Source organism: Arachis ipaensis, chromosome B5 (assembly GCF_059453495.1).
Source record: "Arachis ipaensis isolate K30076 ecotype BB chromosome B5, ASM5945349v1, whole genome shotgun sequence".
Classification (NCBI taxonomy): domain Eukaryota; kingdom Viridiplantae; phylum Streptophyta; class Magnoliopsida; order Fabales; family Fabaceae; genus Arachis; species Arachis ipaensis.
In genome coordinates, this window is record NC_142440.1 from 152,575,274 (window position 1) to 152,598,015 (window position 22,742).

A 22,742-nucleotide genomic window follows, 5' to 3' on the forward strand; every position below is an offset into this window, starting at 1 on the left:
GATTCAAACTCCTATTCTCATAAATGGAGGTGCCATTTACAGCCACTGGGCTATTATGTTCTTTGTAAATTTATATGCAAATTATAATATATATAAATATCTTTCATCAAATAATTTATTTCAATTTAATTTATTTTAAATTTAGTTATAAACTCACTCATTCTTAAATTAATTGTATTTTTATTTAACAATAATTATAAACTCACTTAATTTTTTTCATAATTATATAATATCTATTAATATTATTTTTGAATAAATACTTGTAGTATATAATAGTATAATAGATATAAACTAATAAATAAATTATTACATTTAAAAATAATAGTTATTTTAATATAAAAACAAAATAAAAATATTTATGATAGAGTAAAAATAAAAAATACTTATTATTCTTGTTCCATATTATTTTGAAATAGGTTAATATTCTTAAAATGTTAGTGCAAATATGTATTTTAAATTTAAATTTTTAAATTTTAATTATTTTTTATTTTTTATTTTTTATTTATATAGGACCGGATTAACCGATTTAACCAATAACATACCGGTTGAATTAGTAACCCAATGATCCAATAACCTAATTGGTTCAATTTCCGGTTCAGTCTTGAGTGTCCTCTTCGGACAGATTCACCTCTCATGGTGGTGGCTCTAAACAGTGACTTAGAGAGACGTTGAGGAAAAAACAAAAATATCTGGAACTTTTTTTTTTGCACTAATTCGACCTTCTATTACACTTTAATTGTGGTCCAGAACTGAAGATTTACTCAAACTAAAAAGCAAACAAGTTAAAAACTCTCAAACTCAAGCCCAAGAGTGATCCACTTCCCATTATCAAAAAATATGACGTAACTAAAGAATTCTTGACCAAAACGCATACCAAGAAGCCCAGCTAAGTAAGCTTGTGCATAAAGATTGGGCTTTATTTGTTTGACAAAATTCTACAACCATAACAATACGAAAAAAGTTGACGAAAATCGCAAGGACACATATTGAGTTATTGACATATACATATAGATAAATATAAATTTTTATATTACCTAAATGAACTTTATTAAAAAGTAATAAAGTTCTCCGCAAACCTTGATCCTTAATTATATCAGAACTATAAAAATGAGAACCGAGTGTAGTGTATAGCGTATACCTAAACTGTATAAGATTCAAAATTTGTGAAACTTTTTTTAATGCCCTTTTTAATTTTCAGGGCTAGACAAAGTTGCTTCCGACCGGTTAGACCAATAAGAACCTGCCAGCTGTCACTATAGACTCGTGCGACCCACTAAAACGCTTGCACTTTAACTTTGCACGTGCACCTGCACGTGCTTTTCTCCCCAAAACCCTAAACCCTCAAAATCCCCAAAAATCAAAACCACTTCACTCTCACAGTTCCATACTCGCTTCAATTCAATTCGCTTCACTTTGACTCAGATTCTTACCATATTCGTCAACGAAATGCAAAATCCAGTGGTGTAGTAGTTCATGATCGAAACTAGCTAGTTCATGTGGGAGATGATGGCAAACTTCGCTTCTTTTTTGTTGCTGAGCTGTGTGGTGGTGCTGATCGCATTTGTGCATGAAACGTTGCCGTATGGTGGTTCTTCTGGACCGCACATTGCAGATGTTAACCTTCTTTTGCCTCCCAAAATGACTTACCCTGTCGAGTACAGGCTTCAAGGAAGTGATGGTTGCTTCAAATGGTGAATAATAACTCAAACCTCCATTTTTTTTTGCGTATTATATATGCACAATTCAAGTATTTTTTATGTAATAGTATAGTATTATATACAATTTCGACTTTGAATTTGAATTTGTGAGAATAAATTGAAAGAAGCTGCATGGAGTTGGTTGAGCTGCATGCATGATACATTTCTGTTATAAGTTCAGTTATTTACATTTTTTTTCCTTCTGATACCAAAAAAAAAAAAAAAAAAGAAGAAAAAGAAAAAAAATGAAACACATGCATACACCAACAAGAACATACAAGCCTGATAACAATGCGATCAGTGTGAGTTGCAAAGTTAATTAGTTAGTTAGTGGCTTAGTGCTATGCATTGTTAGTGGGGTTAAGTTAAAAATTAAAACAATATACAGCAGCTTTGTACCTAATAACTGTAAGATGATTCATTCATTCATGTCAATGAGAAATATGCTCTCATTCTCCAAGTCTCTTTGTCTCAGCTTCCATTGAATCTTCCTTGAGTTCTCCAATTGTCCTTTCGTGAGCATCGTTTGTTAAATGTTTTGTAATACGTTGTTAGGTCATGGGATCATCATGATATACTAAATGTACTGCCGGAGTACAACTCTAGCAGCAAGTGCTCGACTAGTGCAAGGCTGCGATCAATTGCCCCTTATAGTGGTCGGAAGGAGACTGCCGTTTATGCTGCTGATGTAAATACTGGGTTTGTAGTTCGATGCAAAGTCTTCATTGATAATATATCCAGGATCCAGATATTCCATAATTCTATTAAGCTTGATTTGGATGGACTTGCTACACTACGCATCCGTGCCTTTGACAGTGAAGGTCATTGTGAATTCTTGTTTATGCTGTATATTTCTTGGGATTATCTGACAAATATATGTATATTATCTTAGTTATCCTCAAAACTCTTATTTTAATTTTCTCTCCTTGTGTTTTGATCAGATTGAAAATATTTATTGAAGTCCACTATTTTACTGCAGAAAATGTGTTTTCCTCATTAGTCGGCTTACAGTTTATGTGGAACCTTATGCCTGAAGTCAGTGGATTGCCTCATCACCTTGTTAATGTTCCTCTAAAGGATTCTCCCCTTAGTGATTGTGGAGGACTCTGTGGTGACTTGGATATACAAATAATGCTTGAAGAAAATGTAAGTCTGTGATTAGCAGGTTCAAACGTGTTTAGCCAATGCACAGCTAACACTCGTTCCAACCCTGTTTTGCAGGGTGTATTTTCAGATCTATATGTAGTACGGGGAGTTGAGATTGGCCACGAGCTTGTCTCTGTGCTTTTGCTTGAGCCACAGTTGAAGAATTTGTCTGATGAGATTGTTCTCACTGTAGCTGAAGCTATGTCACTTGATCCTCCCTCACCAGTTTTTGTCCTTGTTGGTGCAGTCATTCCCTATACGCTTAAAGTCACTCGGGGAAATGTTCCTCAAGGTTTTGTTATTTTTCATTTAAAGCTGTGGCTGTCTTAGTTTTAAATCCTTTTTTCCCGTGATTATGTAAACTGCAGAACTAGCTGCTAGGAATATAACTGATCATGTCTAGTTGAGGAATCTTATATTTTTGTGTTAGGATAATTTTTAGTAACATTGAATACTGAATGATGAATGGTTATGGGTTTATAGGCCCTAAATACGTGCCTCTAACACTTGTGCTATTCTTCATATTAATTGGCTTTATATATGCTTCCTGTTATGCTGTTGGTCAGCATTTTATTGAAAGTCTTACTAATATTTTATTTGGCTTTTGTAGTGGTTGCTTTACCGTCACCACATCATCACTGGTCTGTCTCAAATGGTTCGGTTGCTCAGGTTGACTCAAAGACAGGATTAGCATATGCATGGAACTTGGGAATGACAGCTATCATTGTTGAAGACATAAGGGTTGCTGGTCATGTACAAGTTTCTTCACTAAACGTCGTCCTACCAGCTTCGTTAAGTTTATTTCTAGCACCTTTATCTAGTACTGGTGATCCTGTCGAAGAAATCGACTCCATACCTCAAACGGCTCGTTGGTATGTTGTGTCTGGCCATCAGTATCTTATCCAGATAAAAGTTTTTGCACATGCTCATGATGCACAAGAGATTTATATCACCGAGGTAGGTTGCATTCTTTTTCTTTCTCTTATTCATTTTTCAACGACAAGCTTCCATTTATGTATTTGATTGGCATCACTACAACTGTATACTTTTATATTCTAACGTTATGGTGAGAAAAACTTAAAAAAAATATTCATGCTAGAAAATAAATTGAACTGCTGTCCGTTTGGTAGATGTTATGTCATCCAACTAGTTGTTAAGTCAATCTGTTGGCTCAGACAATATCTTTAAAACAGACTACTGTTGTTACTTTTTCTTTGGAAAATGTTTCCTACAAAGGTAAATTGCTTCCCATGTCAACTCAGGCAAAAAATTTTTCCCCGGCCCCGCGTCCAGGGTGGGGTGGGTTAAAAAAGAAGTTCATTAAGATGATGAGAAGGATAAAACAATTTGGCGGATAAGGGTTCTCTTATAGAAAAGCAAAAGCAAAAAACACAAGATTTATCTATAAAGCATAGTTTTCCGGTGTCTCAACATGTCTGAGGGAAAGTCCCCTATAAAGATCATGAGCTTTACACCAACTAGAAGCTAGGTGTCTAATTTTATTCCATAGAACATGTTTGTCAGAAAATCTCTCATTGAAAGTGTGTGCATTATGCTGCAACCAAAAAGTCCAAATGGTGAAAAAAAATGAACTTTGCCACAAAACCTTTGCCTCTTTTCTGCAACCAAATCCAACAAACTAGTCAATAGAAATTGCTCTAGGATTATACGGACACCCGATTTTCATCAAAGATGCTAAAGTTGTTCCATAAGAATACAACAATTGGGTAATGCAAAAAAAAAAAAAAAGGATGTGAATTTGACTTTGAATTTTCCCGGACATAACACACACATTAGGGGAGATAGTCTTATGTGGTCTTCAAACCTGCAGCAAGTCATTGGTATTAATTTTTCTTAAGCACAATTGTCGATGTAAAAAAGTTGACTTTAGAGGGAACTTTGGACTTCCAATTGCGTTTATCTACATGGAAAGAAGTTGTGTTAGAGGAGTGAGTAAAAAATTGGAAGAAGGATGTACAACTAAAACTACCAGAGGAGTCAAGAGACCTTATCCTTTTGTCAAGGTTGGAAGACAAAGAAAAATCATCAGAGAGACCTAGGAGAGTCAAAGGTTTAGAGGATTCCCTATCATTAGGGTTACAAAAGAACTGGAAGTCCCGAGAGAAAGAGGAAACATATGTAATGTAAAAGAACCAAATAGGAGAATCATGCAAGGAAAGATGACGGAGATGAGGAAAAGCTAGGTTTAAAGAGGTATCTCTTTCCAATGGTCTTCCCAAAAGTAGAAATGAGCCCATCACCTACAATAAAGGAGGGCAAGGTTTTGAAAGTAGTGTAACCTTGAGAAATGAATTTCTAAGGGCTAGAATGAGTAGCATGAGTATCAAAATTAGCATCCCATCCTTTCCTGTCCACACCATATAATTTCGATAAGTTGATGCCAAAGAGATTGAGGTTCTAAGGGAAAACGCCATAGCCATTTTTACACCAAAGTAATGTTCTTAGACACTATTGCCGAGGCCCACGACTTCTTTTTAGGATGGCATCATGGCAACAAACTTCTCGATTCACCAAGTGATCCTGCTTCCAAAGCTCGACACCAAAGGAAGTCTCTCATAATCTTTTCAATGTTGTTTGCAATTTGTGTCTTTCATATTCAAATGATAAGGAAACTTCTTAAAAACTGGTTATTGTTGTACAGTTTTGTGTTGTTTGCATTGTATGATGTTTTCTATTTTCAATGCTGGCCTTGTTTCATCTGTTTTATTAATTATATATCTATATTAGGCAATTTCTTCTTCTCTTATTTGAATTTGTTTTGTATTTTGCTTGTGAGTTTTCTCCTAACAACATTTTTCATTGTATTGCAGAATGATGATATTAAGGTTTATGATGACCACAAATACTTTAAAACATTTTTGGTTTCAAATGATATTGCTGTCAAACATGGCTGGCGGAATTCTAAAATCCTTAAAGCTTATTCCCCTGGACTTGGAAAATTTACAGCTTCTTTGACCTATCCTGCTGGGGCCGACAACAAAAAGGAGGTGATCCTTTTTTCTTCGAAATTATCTGCAGAAGCATATATTTTTCTTTAATTCCTTTGTCTTTAATTATTTGTGACCTCTTTTTTCTTGATGGACCATGGGATGCTCTGTTGTCATGCTCTTCTTTGTTTAGGGGTGGTGAGAGGGTGTGTATTGCTTTGTAGACTGAGCAATATTATTTTAAGTTTTTCCAAATCATGCTGTTTGTTAAACCTTACAGATTATAACAGTTGTGCAAGAGATTATGGTTTGTGATCAAGTGATGTTCACTTTGGAAAATGAAAATAGAACCATCTTATTGCCTTGGGCCCCTGGTGTTTATCAAGATGTGGAGTTGAAGGCCATAGGAGGTTGGAAGCTTTTTCTGTCCTATCAGTTTGAGATATATAGCTTATTTCTGATATCTTTTACTGAATTTTGATCCCTATATGTCTATATGGTGTAGGTTGTGCAAAAGCAGTGAGCGACTACAAATGGTTGTCTTCAGACACATCTACTGTATCTGTATCAGCATTTGGTATTGTTCAGGCAAAAAAGCCTGGTAAAGCTACCATTAAAGTGTTTTCTATATATGATTCACTAAATTATGACGAGGTAATGACATTAAGGTCGATTACTTTTCACATTATTTACCAAATTGGTAATGTTTGGTTCTTTGTGGCCTAATCTAATAGCAGCTTTGCATTTCTCATGCTTTGTAGCATATCAGTTAAATGTTAAAGTGATGCTCGTTAGATAGTAGCAATTAGGTATGTGTTATTGCCTACAGTGGAAAAAGATAGTAGCATCTATCAACTTACGATAATTAAAACTATTAAAACAGATATCAAATTTAATGATTTGATTATAAAAAAGATTTATGACAGCACAGTATGGCATCCTCTAATCTATTTAGCCAGCCCCAGTTACTGGCATGATGCTTGCTTATTATTGTTGTTGATAGTGGGACGTTTTCTTTCTTAAATATTTTGTGACAGGTGTTTCCTATTGTACTTTCTCTGTGCAATTTGTCTGTCTTTTATCCATGTGTAAATTGGAAACTATTTTTATTTTGTAGTTTTTATCTTCTTATAGGTCCTTGTTGAAGTCTCCATCCCATCTTCTATGGTTGTGCTTCACAATTTTCCAGTAGAAACTGTTGTTGGATCACACCTTCAAGCTGCTGTGACAATGAAAGCAGCAAACGGTGATACCATATTAAATAATATTAGGTTTCCTTTCACTTTACTGCTTGACCTTTTGTGCTTATGTTCGTTTTTCCTGTGCAGGTGCCTTCTTTTATAGATGCAATGTCTTTAATTCTTTGATTAAATGGAAAGCTGGAAGCGAGTCTTTTGTAATTGTCAATTCAACTCGGGACTTATCATACTTGGAAACAGCGACAAATACTCAGTTCCATTCATCAGCTGATGGTTTTCCTTGCTCTTGGACACATTTATATGCTTTGAATCCTGGTCATGCTGTGATCCATGCCATACTTTCTAAAGAATATAATGAATACAGTCATGGTCCTGTTGTCTTAAAAGCATCATTTCGTGTTGCGGCATATGTACCCCTTATTGTGCAACAGGCTAGTGATGGAAACAAATTTGGTGGTTACTGGCTTGACTTGGCTCAAACAAAAAGTAATAAGCAATCTCATACGTTAGAGGAGTTATACCTTGTCCCTGGGACAAGTTTAGACATATTACTTGTTGGTGGACCTGAACAGTGGGACAAAGGTGTTGATTTTATTGAAACTGTGAATGTTATACGTCAGGATAATGCTCTGGTTGAAAATGGAGTTCTTGTGCATAGGTTATCTGGTAGCTATAACAGTTTGTATGGAGTTTCATGTCAAACACTGGGAACCTTTGTAAGTTGCAGCCTTTTTTAATGGTTGAAAGTTTCTCAATGTATTTAAAATTTAAGAGGATGTAAGAGTTAGCAAATAATACCCTTTCTTCTTTTAAATGACTCAGAAACTTCTTTTCAAACGTGGGAACTTGGTGGGAGATGATCATCCTCTTCCTTCAGTAGCTGAAGTTTGGCTGTCGGTTACTTGTAGCATTCCTTCTCATATTGTAGTCATCGCTGACGAACCAGGTTGACATCTTTTGTACAATGTGAGTTTTTTCTCGTCGACAGAACAACATTGTGATAATCTGAGTTATGCTTTACAGTGAATGAACACGTAATTATTAGAGCCGCAGCTCAAGCTGACCGTAGTTCGGGGCAACTTCGAAATTCCCCTGTTACTGTGGCAAATGGACGCACTATTCGGGTATCGGCTGCTGGTATTAGTGATTCTGGAGAACCTTTTGCAAACTCATCTTCTCTCAGTTTGAGGTGGGAGCTTAGCAGTTGTGAGGGACTAGCATATTGGGATTATGCTTTTGAGATTGTGAAGTCCAACAACTGGGAGAGATTCTTGGTCTTGCGAAATGAATCAGGATTGGTACTAAAATATTTCTGTTAAATGTGTCATTTTATTTACTGTCTCTCCTGTTTTTATATTTGGCAACTTTTTGTATTTTAATAACTTGATTGTTTGTTGAAACTTGCTGTCCTAAAAAACCATTTTATTTCAGCATGCCTTTGGCATTGTTTTTGTTCATGTATGTCCCACTAACACTTTGTAGTTAGCACATGTCAAGTTAGTGTATCAATATTTTAATTTTTATACCTTGTGATCTATAAATTAGTTCTTTTCTTTTTCAATAAATTTCTTTCTCTACCCAAGAAAAAGAGTAATTGTTGTTGCTACTATTTGGTATGTTATAGGAATGTTGTTTAGTCTGAGAGTTATGCTTAAAGATTTTCTTGCATGAGTAGTGTAGTACTTTTAATAAATTTCAACAGAGACTTTATTATGCATTGACTGTGTAACATCCATTTGAATCTTTTCCCTTGTTTCTAATCCATCTTTGATCATTTTTACTTGGATTTGGATCCTCTAAAGTTTGAATTTCACTTTAGAGAATAAAGTGTGATCTCTCACCATTGATTTCATAGGTGGGACCAATAATAAATATGAAAGAGAAACTATTCAAGGGTAGAAGATCACACTTTACTCTCTAAAGTGAAATTCAAACTTTAGAGAATCCAAATCCTTTTTACTTACCTTGAAGTCTTGAACTAATTCATGGATAACTTACATGACATTAAATGCTGTGTCTGTTAGTGCATTGTTCGTGCTACTGTTACTGGCTTCATTGGCAGCTTGGAATACAATACATCTCACCTGTTTCGTGAAAGAGAAAATTTGCTAACAGATGCAATTCGGTTACAGGTACTATCTACTGTAATAGTGACTCTTCAATATGGAGCTGATCTTTTTTTCTTTTCTTGATTAAATATGATTTCGCTTTCTGGTCTAGTTCTACGTCTTGCTGCGTTTCTGTTAGTTGTGATGGGATTTTGTATCACCTATATCTCAATTGTTTGTATTATGTGTTGAAAAGATATCTTTGTTCAACGATGCAGCTAGTTTCTACCCTAAGAGTTGATCCAGAGTTCAACTTGATATATTTCAATCCTAAGGCAAAGGTAACTCAATATATTTACTAATTCTTTGTTGAACACTAACACATTATGGTAGAATTATTTCACCTTCAAGAATTTACAGTAGTCAACCACCTTGGATAATTTCACTGTTCATATTATGTGAAATTGCCTTGTAAAAAAAAAAGGATTAGCGGTAGACATGAATTTTAACAATTACAATTAATTGACAACACAAATATCTACCCAAAAATTAAAGTCTACCAAAAAATATTTATAAAATAGATGATATACTCATGGACTCCTCATGGCCCAATATATAATATAATTACATGGGAACTGGGAGAGGTGAATAAAACATATTATGTAAGAAGAGCATGGGTAACTTTTGGAAGTTGTCAATCACTACTGATTAAACTTTTAGTGTGTTGGACTTATTATTTAAGGGCTGTTTAACTATCTTATATGTTTGCTTCCAGGTAAATTTGTCAATTACTGGTGGAAGCTGTTTCTTGGAAGCTGTTACAAATGATTCTCAAGTTGTGGAAGTCACCCAGCCACCATCAGGACTAGAATGCTTTCAACTAATTCTCTCTCCAAAAGGATTAGGGATAGCTAATCTGACTTTGTATGACATTGGGCTAACTCCTCCACCAAGAGCATCTGCCCTTGTAAGCTCCCTTGTTCCATGTTGTTGTAACACCTTGTGGATAAGGATACGTTTTTGTTGTATCATGACTTAAAAAGTTATTACCAATTAGTGTCAATAGGATATGAAATTTTCGTTCCTTTGTATTCTTTACTGTGATGTAACTTGGTCCCATTGTACGATAATCAGCTGTTATTTAGTGTTTGACGCTTGTTATTATTAACCATTACAGGTCCAAGTAGCAGATATAGAATGGATTAAGATCGCATCAGGAGAGGAGATTAGCTTGATGGTAATTTTTTTCGAAGTCTTTCTAGTTTCAGCCCTAACTGGGTCTTGAGATTTTCTTAAAATGGACACTTATCAAATGTTCCCACAGAAACGGGTAACTACTCTGGAAGGTAGCTGAATAACACCTTAGCCTGGTCCATCCTGAATGATATTCAAAGCTTATAAGAATTTAATCCATATTCAACCAAATTGATTATCATCTATATCTAGTTCTTAACAATGTCACCAATTTTGGGTTTTCTTTATTTCTTACAGAATTATATGGAATCTATTTTACATGTCATAAAATTAAGTGCTGTACTTTCTTGACTGATTAGAGCTGAGGAAATCTGTATTACAATCTGTCTACTTTGGCATGAAAAAAATACAAGGAAAGGAAAGGATAAATGCTTGCACCGCTTGTTGATCTTGGTTTTTGCACTCAATGTGAATTCCTTTTCATTAGTTTAAAGGAGGGAACATTTCCTCATGAATTTTCTGATGAAAACTTCTACTATGTGGATATTGAGCTTGCATGCTGCTTTATGATATTATGTTGTCACTTTAAAATGTAATATACTGAATTACTGATATCTATCAAACCTAGAATTGATGTTATTCTGATATTTGTAGGAGGGAGGTTTGCAAACTATTGACTTATTGGCTGGTACTAATGATGGAAGGAATTTTCTTGCTTCTCAGGTTCGAATTGTTTTGAATTTTCTTTTGCTTTGGCTACAATGGTTTGATTGTGTGGGACACTGATGTAATATGAACTGACTTGAATATGATCTACATGATTATTATCTTACTGATTTTATTGGTCCTCTTGGACGTGATTGTCTTCTATTCACCTATAGGAACAGATTATAGTGATTTTTTTCTATTTTGATTCACAAGTTAATGATTTGGAAAATATCCTGCAGTTTGTTTACATGACTCTTCATGTACATGTTGAGGATGGTATACTTGAGCTGCTGGATTCCGACAATTTCTCAAGTCTTGTAGGTGGACATGTTAATGCACCAAGTTTTAAAATAAGGGGGAGACATCTTGGAATTACAACCCTTCATGTAAGTCTATTGTCAAACCTTAAAATCTTGAACTTCACCAATCCAATTTTTATTAGACTCCTGAAAAGTCAAAAAGTTATTCTTTTAATTCATTGAAACCAGGTCAGTGCTGTTCAACATTCTGGACATATAATACAGAGTCAAGCTATTAAGGTGGAAGTATATGCACCGCCAGTAATACACCCTCGTGATATCTTCCTGCTTCCTGGTGCATCATATGTGGTATGTACTGTAGCACTGTAGCGCATTCAGTGTGAATTTTATTTTTCTTTTTTATGGAGTCTTTGTTTTGTGTTTTATTTTTGTTGGTTTTGTGGTGACGCTATTTTATTTAATTTGTTTGCTCAGCTGGCCATGAAAGGAGGCCCAACTCTTGGTGTTAATGTTGAGTATTCGATTGAAAATGATAAAATTGCAAGTATTGATAGATATTCTGGAAGGCTCTTGGCAATTTCTGTTGGGAACACTGTAAGATGTGAAATACATTCAGACTCATAACTTCTTGATGTTATCTCGAATTTTAATTTTTGTTGTGCAAAATGCAGAGATTCATGTTTATGCATAGTTTAGCTGATTATGTATTGCAAACCTTACTTTTTTACGTCTAGACAAGACAGATTCTGTACTTTGGCTGAACACAGTAGTTTCTGTTGCTGCATTTGTAATGATCATGTCATTAGGACTGGCATGCTGTTGATATATAATAATATACGCCACCATCTGCCTAATAGTAGGTAAAACCGTGAAAGTATGTTTTCAACACTACCTAAGCTTTGGCTATGTGCACAATGGCGTATGGATTTTCACCTGATTGGGTGTTAGTCAGAGTAGTAAAAGAATGGCTTTTTTGGAATATTGGGCAAATGAGGATTGTCCTGTTTCCTTTTGCTCATACATTATACGTTATATGGACTGTTCAGAGGAAAACTTTTCTTTCCTTTATTGGTATGTTGAGGATAGCCGACCCCACCTAGTGGGATAAGGCTTTGTTTTGTTGTTGTATTGGTATGTTGAGGATCTACGCAGCTTTGCATTGCTGATGTTCTCTTTGTTTGTTTGTGTTTTGCTTTTACATTAGGAGGATTCTTTATCCATTAATTTATTCTCCTTGTCATAATGGATTTCTTATTTCATGAAAAGCTTTTTTGTTATTCTTTTATATTGAAAGCTATAAATTTCCCTTGCAAGCATGGAACAATTACTGTTGGGGCACTGCAGACATTTTAGGAATGAGAAAAAAAAGGAAAATATTGTAGTTATCTGCTATGGCTTTAATTATTCAGTTCATTTCGTTATTTTACAAAAACATAATCATAGATCTCTAACATTTTATGATTTTGAGTGTATATCTTTCTTCTGCTCATGTGCTTCTTCTTTGCCATTCCTAATGGAAAATAAAAAAAAGAAACACATGCAAATCATTCAAATTGTCTGCTTGAAATAAACCTGATTTATATTCATTTCTTTTAACATGTTGTACTTTATGCATCCTATATTTAAGTATATCTGGTTTGTGGAAGATCTTAATCTAAGCTACGACATTACTATTGTCAGACAATTATTGCCAGTGTGCTTGTGAACGGGAACAATGTTATTTGTGAAGCACAGAGCAGTTTAAGGGTGGGAGTTCCATCTACTGTCAAATTGCATGTGCAGAGTGAACAACTTGGGGTTGGCCGCAAATTGCCAATTTATCCATTATTTCCTGAGGTGATGGTTAAAATAACAATTAAAAAGAAAGAGAAAAGTTTCCATTCCTTTTTAATCTATATCTTAATGGCTGTTCTTTTTGATATTGTCAGGGAAACTTGTTTTCATTTTATGAGCTGTGCAAAAATTACCACTGGACTATTGAAGATGAAAAGGTTTGGTTTTATCTTCAAATCTATCTTCCCATTTCAACACAAAATTCCTTTTCTTTTCTATATAGCTAACAAATGCATTAGGGAGCAGTTAACAAGTGCAACGTAAGTTACATAATCACGTGATGTATACTAAAGTTTGTAACCCCTGGGAATATAAAGATCGTAGTGGCCTAAAAGTTATGCCTATCAAGAAAAATACAATGGAGTTGGAAGGATATATTGTGCTCTAAAAAAACCATTACTGAAAATGAAGATGTTAAAACTCAAATTGAGACTTCCCATTGCTTTTTATATTTGAGCATTCCTATGTATTTAAGGACCACATTGCACATGCTGGAAGCATGCACTATATACAATATCCCTTTTAGTAGTATAACTGTATCTTGAAACACAAAAAGTGTCAAAGACTACAACAAATCAGAGGTTTCCAATCTACACAGAATCTATGGTTCTGATAGTGGAGTTGCTAATTCTCAACCATGTCACCCCATCTGCCTATCATGATACCAAAGCACCACAATTTTATTTCAATGATATAGCCATACTTTACAGATCCCAATCTCAACCTTAAGAAAAACAGTTACCAAAGTTGATAGCCGAGCTATTACATTTACAGTTAAGTTATCCAAGCAGAAACCTTAAGACACACCTGAAGCTGAAATAATGCCAACAAGTTACTGTAGCTTTTTCAAGTATTAATGAAAATAAACTGCACGAGCATGATCTTCCAAGGACTTATCTGTGATGAAAACATTTTCGATAATGGGAACAATCCTGTTGTAGCAGAACTTGTCCCAAAAGTTTAAGCTGATAAGAAGAGGAGCATGAATGGTTAAATATCTAACACACCTCTTCACGCAGGACTTTTTTGGGCTTGAAGCGTGATTGTGCATAGAGCTTTTTCTTTTCTTTTTTTTTTTTTTTATTGTGCCTTATGTCCAATTTGTTTCTTTTGGGGGATAACAAGGATCGGACTCCAGATCTTTTAATCATTGGGGCTTTGAAACCATGTCATGAAAGCACTTATCCAAAAAGCTTGGCTTTGGGTTTGCATGAATGTTTTTTTCTTCTTCTTTTTATTTGTCTTATGCTAAATTTTTTTTCTTTTGGGATAATAAAGATCAAGGTCATAAAAGCCTTGATACCATGTTATGAGATCACTTATTTCAAAAGCTTAAGCTAATAGATACTTGAATGGTTATGTAATGCGTCCCTCATGCAAAAGCTTTTTTTGGGCTTGAAGCATGATTTTTTGTATATTGTATAAGTTTTCTTTCTCTTTTTTGTTCCCCTCTTCTGCCTTATGCTTAAATTCTTTCTTTTTGGGCTAATAAGGATTGAACTCTAAACGTAATCAGAAAAGCTTTGATGTCATGTCATGAATATTTTTTTTCAACTTATGCTTAAATTCTTTCTTTTTGGGGTAATAAGGATTGAACTCTAAGCCTTTTAATCACAAAAGCCTTGATATCATATCTTGAAGCCGCTTATCCCAAAAGCTTAAATTGATAGGAGGAGGTACATGAATGATTATATCTTACAAATCTCACTGCCCTTATTTTCCATATATTTATCGGGTTCTTCAAAGAGAATAATGACTTTGCTTTGTTTATTTAGATATTGAGTTTCAAAATGGCAGAAAGCTTGCTTAGTGCTTCCGAAGAAAGTCAAGTTAGTGGTTCCGGGGATGAGAATGACCTTGGCTTTATTAATGTCTTGTATGGAAGGTATATGTTGTGCACCATTTCTGTTCATATAGTTTGTGTAAAAATATTTAAAATGGACATAAATGATTTGATTTTTTGTATCTTATAATTGCTATCAAGTCCCTGTACTACATCATATTATGTTATCCAAATCTGAATAATACTGTGTATGCTTCCAACATATTTTGTGCACACATCCTCAACCCCTTGAGTTGGTTTTATTGTTTAATTATATCACGTTACACTGCTGAAATTAATTCCTTGTAAGAAGCAGTGTAAAAGTGTATATGAAACATACTTTGAATAGCTTTATGAATCATTGTAAAGAATTTGAAAAGTACTGTAGAGAAATATATAATAAGTTCATATTTTGTTCAGGTCTGCAGGCAAGACCAGTGTTGCTGTGTCATTTTCGTGTGAACTCTCAACTTCTCGTTCAAAGCCGCAGTCAAGGTTTTACAGTTCATCTTTATCAGTGACAGTGGTTCCTGATCTTCCCTTGGCTTTGGGGGTCCCAATAACCTGGATTCTTCCTCCCCATTATGAAACTACAAGCCTATTGCCTTCATCATCAGAATCTTATTCGCAGTTTGATAGTCATAATCGTAAAGGAGCCATTATTTATTCTTTATTGAAAAGTTTGGAGAAAAATTCTCTGCAAAAGGATGACATATCCATTGATGGGGACAGAATTAAAACAACTGCAAGTAATAATCTTGCCTGCATTCAAGCTAAAGATCGTAACACAGGAAGAACAGAGATAGCTTCTTGTGTAAAGGTTGCTGAGGTACGGAATTTTATCTTTCACTTACTTCTTTATTGAGGGGAGGTCTTTACTCCTTCGAGAGTATAAACCGACATTTTTCATCTTTGATCCATTCTGTTTTTTGCTAGAATTGTTAACTTTTGACATCACACTATGGAACTTATAATACAAAATGTTTTTAACTTCTTCCCCACTTAGTTTGTTTTCATTAGTTGAGTACAGAGGCCTGCATTGTGTTAGAGAAAAGCTTTTGAAATATCAGTTGGCCTTATTGTGGTAATGTTATGGCCAACGTCTTTTGGGTTTCACTTCTAGGCACCATTCTATCTTGTCAAAACAGCAAGATCTATTTATTGACCATGTCGTTTGCATTTTTGACATTTTTATTGGTTTGGAAATTCTAACATCTTAATATTTCTATTTTATGATCAGGTCAGTCAGATAAGAATAGCCAATAAGGAGGTTCTTCTCAGTGTTGTTAACCTTGCTGTTGGTGCAGAATTTGATCTTCCAACTAGCTTTTATGATTATTTAGGTATCAATACCCCTCAATGATGAATCACAGTTAGAAACTTCAGACTGAATTCTCATTGGCTGTTGTGTCCTCCTATGTTTCTACAGGAAATCCTTTTTATGAAGCATACAATGCAGTGCCTTTTTATGTTGAAAGTAACTACCCTGATATTCTTCACATAAACGGAACAGCTGATGGAAAAGGGACTGTACATGTCAAGGTATTGATGGTTTCCATCAGAAATAACTTTTCATGGTTTATAGAATCTTGAGCAAAAGCAGTGCAAGAATGGTCAGCTTGCATATTCTTTGATTTCTGGTACCCTTTTATTTTGGTGATCAAATTGAACTAGCTCATCCATGTGGGGATGACATAAGACCATATTATGTTTGTTTATGGTGCAGACTGATGTCTGGTACTTTAGTATTTTTTTTTTACATCCACTGAAATTGCTTTGCTCAGCTAAATAAACTAATTGAAATATTGTCCTGGCTGACTCATGAAGGCAATTCGACAAGGTAAAGCTCTTGTGCGTGCATCAATTGGTGAAGCTCCACAAAAATCAGATTATGTGCTTGTAAGTATTTGCTTGTTTTAAAAAAATGTAGTTTAGAAAAATCAAGTTACAGCTCCACAACGCGGATCAGATCGGATATGGCCAAAATCTCGATTCGATCCGCACTAAAATCATTGGATCGGATCCAATATCTGCGATTTCTAAGCTTGGATCTGATCTGCACATTTGCGGATCGGATCTCTAATATATCCGCAAAACATATAAATATTTTAAAAAGTTTATTTTATTAAAAGAATATCAATAAAATACTATTTTTCTACTCTTTTAAACATGTTTACTCTTAAATTATTATTAAACATACTTTTCTTAAATAATAAAAATAAAATAATACAACATATATGATAATTATTAGTTGAAATAAAACATTAAAAGAATATTTACTTATTTATTTATTTACTTTTGTGGATCTGCGGATATGCAGATACTTACATGAAATCCGCAATCCGATCTTATTAGTGTGCGGATCGGATCCGATCCGATAGCCTTGCAGATCAGATCGGTATCCACAATTTTCGGATCGGATTCGGATAATGCGGATATGCGGATCGGATCCGATCCATGAACACCCCTATGTCTAGATCTCTTTATGCATTATGCTAAATATTTTGGAAACCTGTATTATTATGACAACACATAAATCATATCATGCTGATGCTCTTAAAATATGCTGGTAATTGTGTTCGAGGTCATTTTACCTTTTAGGACCAGTTAATTCTGTAGATCTACGTCATCTCTATTTCGTTTTTGTCAACTTAAGAGAAATAATACCTTAAGAGTCAATTTAATATCACTAGATCAGATCTTTCTCTCCTCTTTCTCTGTCCTGTTGCATTATCTAAATAGGCTTTTTTCCCCAACAGATTAAAGTTGGTGCTCATATACATCCTCAAAATCCAGTCATTCACATTGGAAGCCCTCTTAACTTCAGCGTAAAAGGTTTGTTATTTTGATTTGCTGGAATGCTTTCACTTTCATGAAAAAACCGACTTAACAGTAATAAAAATATTTGTTCTTCATGGAAGTAATATTTACACTATAGATAAGTATGAATTATGAACTTCTCTATAAACATGAGGTGAAGAATTATGCATGCAGCTGCAACTTAACGTAGGATTCTAGTAAAAGTTGTTTCTCAGCTAGGAAGCACATAGACTTTCTTTTGCAAGATGAATACCATAGAAGACAGATAATGATGATATAGTCACTGTTTTTTCATTACTCCTATTTGTAAAACAATGTAAAAATAAATAAATATGAGAATTGGATATCTCAATTCTTTAGTATCCTTGTATGTATCTGTGTGCTTGGGGAATAGGACAAGTGCATGTGTATTGCGATATCATACTCAAATAGGCTCATACAAATTAAGCATTTAAACTTATTGGACACTTAAAGTCACTTAGCACAATTACTATATAGACAGTACATTTACTTAACTTTTGGTCGCTTTATCATGCTTTTTATTTCTTTTGAGTAATAGGATAAATAGGTCCTTGAAGACTTTTGTGATGGAATTATAAGTCCTTGAAGAAGAAAAAGTACCAAGTAAGTTCTTGAGAAAATTGTGATGGACTTCCAAGTTCTTGAGAGAAAAAATACCAAGTCCTTGAAGAATTGCAACTTGGACATGTTTTGTCTTTTCATCATGGACTTATAAATCCAGTGCTGCAATTTTTCAAGAACGTGTTTTGTACTTTTTTCCCTCTAGAACCTATAAGTCCATAACAAAAAGCTTTCAAGGACTTGGTACTTTTTTCTTTAGGGATTTATATGTCCATCACAAAATTCTACAGAGACCTACTTGTCTTATTACTTTTATTTTTTTATTTTTTAGTATTTGTCCCAGGCTATATCCATGTGATGTATCTGTATTAGATATTGTGTCAGTTCTTGCTCTAAGTCTGTCAGCATGGCACAGTTATTTTCAATTTCTTGAAGGAGTTTGGGTTCGACCCTTCAATCTTCTCCTTTCTATTTTTTCATGAACGATAATGTCATTCTGATTTCATATTTTAGGTTTGAGCGATACTGTTTCTGGACAGTGGTTTACCACAAATGGAAGTGTCATATCGGTTGACCCAATATCTGGGATGGTCAAAGCTATTGGGGAAGGTTCAGCCCAAGGTGCTGAAATATTAATTTTTAAGTACAGAAAATGAACTTAACTGTGCAATTGTCGTTGCCTAGAGATTTTGCTTTAGAAACTCTTATACAAATTTATGGTTGAAATTTGTTATTACCAACAGTGTCTTTCCAGTATGCAAGATCAAAACTGCAAACAACAATTACAGTGTTAAAAGGAGATACCATTTCTGTTGATGCTCCGAAAGAGATGTTAACTAATGTTCCATACCCTACAAAAGGATACAACTTCCCCGTGAAGCTAAGGTTTGTGAATTACAATCCTAGACATGCATTTTGTTTGAAAGGAACTATCTATTTTCATGACTGAATAATTGATATTAATACCTACAGCATTAGTGCTGGTTCACCTGGAGGAAACAATGGAGTTTCGTTTGATTGTAGAGTAGATCCACCATACGTGGGGTATTTCGATCTCTTCTCATTTTTCTCATCTTTTAATTCCTTCAACACTCTGTTCATTATTTTATATGTATGTTTTCTTTTCGAATTAACTGAAGGTACGTGAAGCCATGGCTGGATTTGGACTCTGGCAACACATACTGTCTTTTCTTCCCTTACTCACCAGAGCATTTGGTGCACTCAGTACCCAAGTTAGAAGGCTCGAGACGAGACATATCTCTCTCCATATATGCTTCCCTTAGACAACATAATAGTATTTCGGGATCTGCTTCAGCACTTTTTATTGGAGGGTTTTCTGTAAAGGAGATGGGCAAGGTATGGCATACTAACAGCAAAATTGGATTGTCTTTTTCCATCTCATTGCTTGAGTATTTGCATGACAGAAGTGTTGATTTTATTTTTTCTCCTGTTGAATGCCCTCGATCTCATGATGCCTCAAATATGAGTGGTGGAACAAACTATAAAAGTTTAGTTTGTGATGCTAAAAATGTTAATTTTTGTGTTCCCTCAGAATTCAATGCAACTGAATCTGTCTCCAGTCTCTAACAGAAGTAGTATAACCATCTTGGGAAATACTGGTAAATTACATACCTTGCTTTAGCATTTGAGTAAAAGAATGTCATTGCCAATTTCCAGTTTTTGCATATTTGCTACTATCTTCAGAATATTTGACCTCTGCCTTCTACCATATTGTAGATGTTGAAATTCAATGGCATCACCAAGATTTGGTTATGGTTAGTCCAATTCATAAAGAAGATTTTGGCATTCGAGGCCTGGCACAATATGAGGCGAGTGGTTTTACTCTGGTTCAAAGTAAACCTGAATTTGAAATTATTTTTTAGTGTAGATGTACACAATTGGTTTTCCCAAGGTATTTGGTGGCTTGGCACATCGTTAAGGTTAATAATGCTGCATACATCTATTGATTCCACTTGATGGAAGCCTTTTGCACTGAGCTGCCTCAAATGAGCCTTGTGTTTCTTTTCTCTGTGCTGCTGTTAAATGCTAAAAAATTATCACCTGTAAAGTTGCAACTGATTGCTGAACTGGTCCCCTTTTCTTGTTTCTGTTTCCAGGTGAAAGTGCTGAAAAACAAGAGATTCCAGGACAAAATCATCGTCACACTTCCAGCTACTGGTTAGCTAATCTCGAAGGCTGATAGAATTTGATTCCTATCAGCAATTTTTGAATTTCTTATCAAAACATGCAAGGACTGAGCATGATCACAAGTTTAATTTTTCTTGATCTGTTTTACAGGCCAGAGAGTAGAAATAGGTGTAAACTATGAACCTGAGGAAACAGCGTCGTCCAGTGGAACCTTTGATAAAGCCCTCATTGCAATCTTACTGGGGACACTTCTGCTGTCAACTCTCATAGCGTGGATTTTTGGCTTCTTGGATGGACGAGTGAGATCTCAACAAACCCGTGCTCCGGCTACCGCAAGCAGCGCTGCAGCAGCACCTATCACACCGGAAAGAAGCAGCCCTGCCATTGTAAAGGAAATGTCTCCTCGGACGCCACAACCTTTTGTAGAATATGTGAGGAGAACTATTGATGAAACTCCATACTACAAGCGAGAAAGGAGAAGGGTTAATCCACAGAATACGTTTTAGGGTTTTCATGGCCTAATTGACACCTCCCACTATTCTCATCACACATAGGTGGAGTGCACTCTTGCACTCATTGTTGTATAATCTTCTCAATGACAATTTTGGTAATTAGTATTGTAAATTTAAGAATGTATGCTAGCATTCTGTATTAATTAGTGTCCATTTATTTGTATGGTTGCTAGGTTAATGTTGTTGTGAATGTGATGATGTTACCATGCACGTGAAAGGGTGGAAACTAATAAACATTCCCGGGGAGAATAAAAGCACAACCATATAAATTAAAAAAAAAGCGTCCATACATAAGAGACTGGTAAAATGAAATTTCCCTGTTTCTTGTTAAAATTTGTTGCGTGTTAAAAAGGGAGTTTGGAAAACTACCACGCATGCTGAATGCTGATGTCTTTTGGGACTTGTTTAAAATGTTTCGATTTAGAAGTTGGACATCGATATTCCAGTTAAATCCAGACTAAACATCTTTTTTATTAATATATCTAAAGGGTAGAATTTAATGGAGCATTTTGATGTAGTAATAAAAACTTGATGACCACAATAGATCTTCAAGTTGCAGGCAATTATATCTTAAAAATCTTAAAATTGTAGATACCTATAAAAAAAGAACCGAAAGATTGTTGTTTTAGCTAATGTGAGAGAGGCATCGAAAATTACTAAAATACTCAACATTTTTCCTTTAACCTATTGTATTCTGTTTTATTAATGCATGAAATTCTTATCAATTGAGCAAGTTTCCTTTATCGTGCTGTGTAGGTAGAAGTAAAATGCGCTGAACCAATGAAGCATGAAATAATTAAGGCTGAAATAAGACATGCGTTTTGGGTGATAGGACTGTTGCCGGTGTGAGTGACGCTTAAGAGGGATTAAAAAATATTATATACACGGAAAAAAAACAACTACTAAATTAGGTATTACGTATTTATATAAATACAAGTATTGTTTAACTTATTTTTAATATGTATTTTATATTTTAACATGTATTATATATGAGTGACTGAGTTGATAGCTGATTTTAGCTGATTTTTAATATATGCATAGTATGGGAGTGGATGATATGCTGCCATAACAAATTATCCTTGAGCATACTAACATACTAATCAAATCCTTATTCTTTAAGGTTTTTAATCAACTCTCTATGTTTACAAGTATATCAATAGTAAATCAAATATAGTTGATTCGATTTAGTATTGATATAGATTATTGACATTTATTACTTTTAAGTTAATTGTATTAATTTTAAAATATAAATATCAATAAGAAAATACCCCATTTGGATTCAAATAAAATATCAAAAAAATAAAAACAAATAAGAATAGAAATCCAACTTTTGTGTTTTAGTTCAAATTCTAGAAAATCTATATTTTTATAAACTTATGAATGTAAAACGGAACATTAAACAATTTCTAAAAATTTATTAAAAATCATCATCTGATTCATTAGCATCTAAAAAATTATTACCAGGACTTTTGATGTTAAAAAAATTAATATAAAGTATAGTCCTCCAAGATAGTATAGGAGTTAAAACTTGATTTTTTTTTCAAAATTAGAAGTAACAGATAGTTATACAATATATAATGACCAATTATATTTATACAATATGTAATTTGAAAAATAACTAAAATACTATATCAATTAAATTATCATTTAATTTATGAAATTAAGTATAAAACTTATGCTTTGAAAAATCCAAGTTTTGTTTCTATTTTGCTAGGGGCTAATATACTTAATATTTCAAAATTGAGAACAAATTTGTCAATTTATTTTTTTAGAGACTAATATGTCTAATACAAAATTTGTTGAGAATATACCAAAAAACACAAAT

The 22,742-nt window shown here is 34.2% G+C and overlaps 1 protein-coding gene across 1 annotated transcript; it reads left to right on the forward strand.

The window, feature by feature from the left end:
• Positions 1-1,317: 1,317 nt before the first annotated feature.
• On the forward strand, positions 1,318-21,107 carry EMB3012 (embryo defective 3012). The gene is made up of 36 exons (XM_088486364.1): positions 1,318-1,691; positions 2,253-2,518; positions 2,677-2,843; positions 2,919-3,135; positions 3,454-3,800; positions 5,675-5,851; positions 6,072-6,201; positions 6,297-6,445; positions 6,926-7,037; positions 7,120-7,706; positions 7,813-7,936; positions 8,014-8,288; positions 9,015-9,122; positions 9,317-9,379; positions 9,814-10,005; positions 10,216-10,275; positions 10,887-10,955; positions 11,180-11,326; positions 11,429-11,548; positions 11,675-11,794; positions 12,881-13,036; positions 13,129-13,191; positions 14,809-14,918; positions 15,276-15,684; positions 16,096-16,198; positions 16,285-16,397; positions 16,683-16,754; positions 17,615-17,690; positions 18,771-18,878; positions 19,001-19,142; positions 19,230-19,301; positions 19,397-19,613; positions 19,810-19,876; positions 19,995-20,086; positions 20,375-20,435; positions 20,556-21,107. The coding sequence occupies exons 1-36, from the start codon at positions 1,495-1,497 to the stop codon at positions 20,909-20,911; spliced, it is 5,844 nt and encodes a 1,947-aa protein (XP_088342490.1). The 5' UTR covers positions 1,318-1,494; the 3' UTR covers positions 20,912-21,107.
• Positions 21,108-22,742: the final 1,635 nt, after the last annotated feature.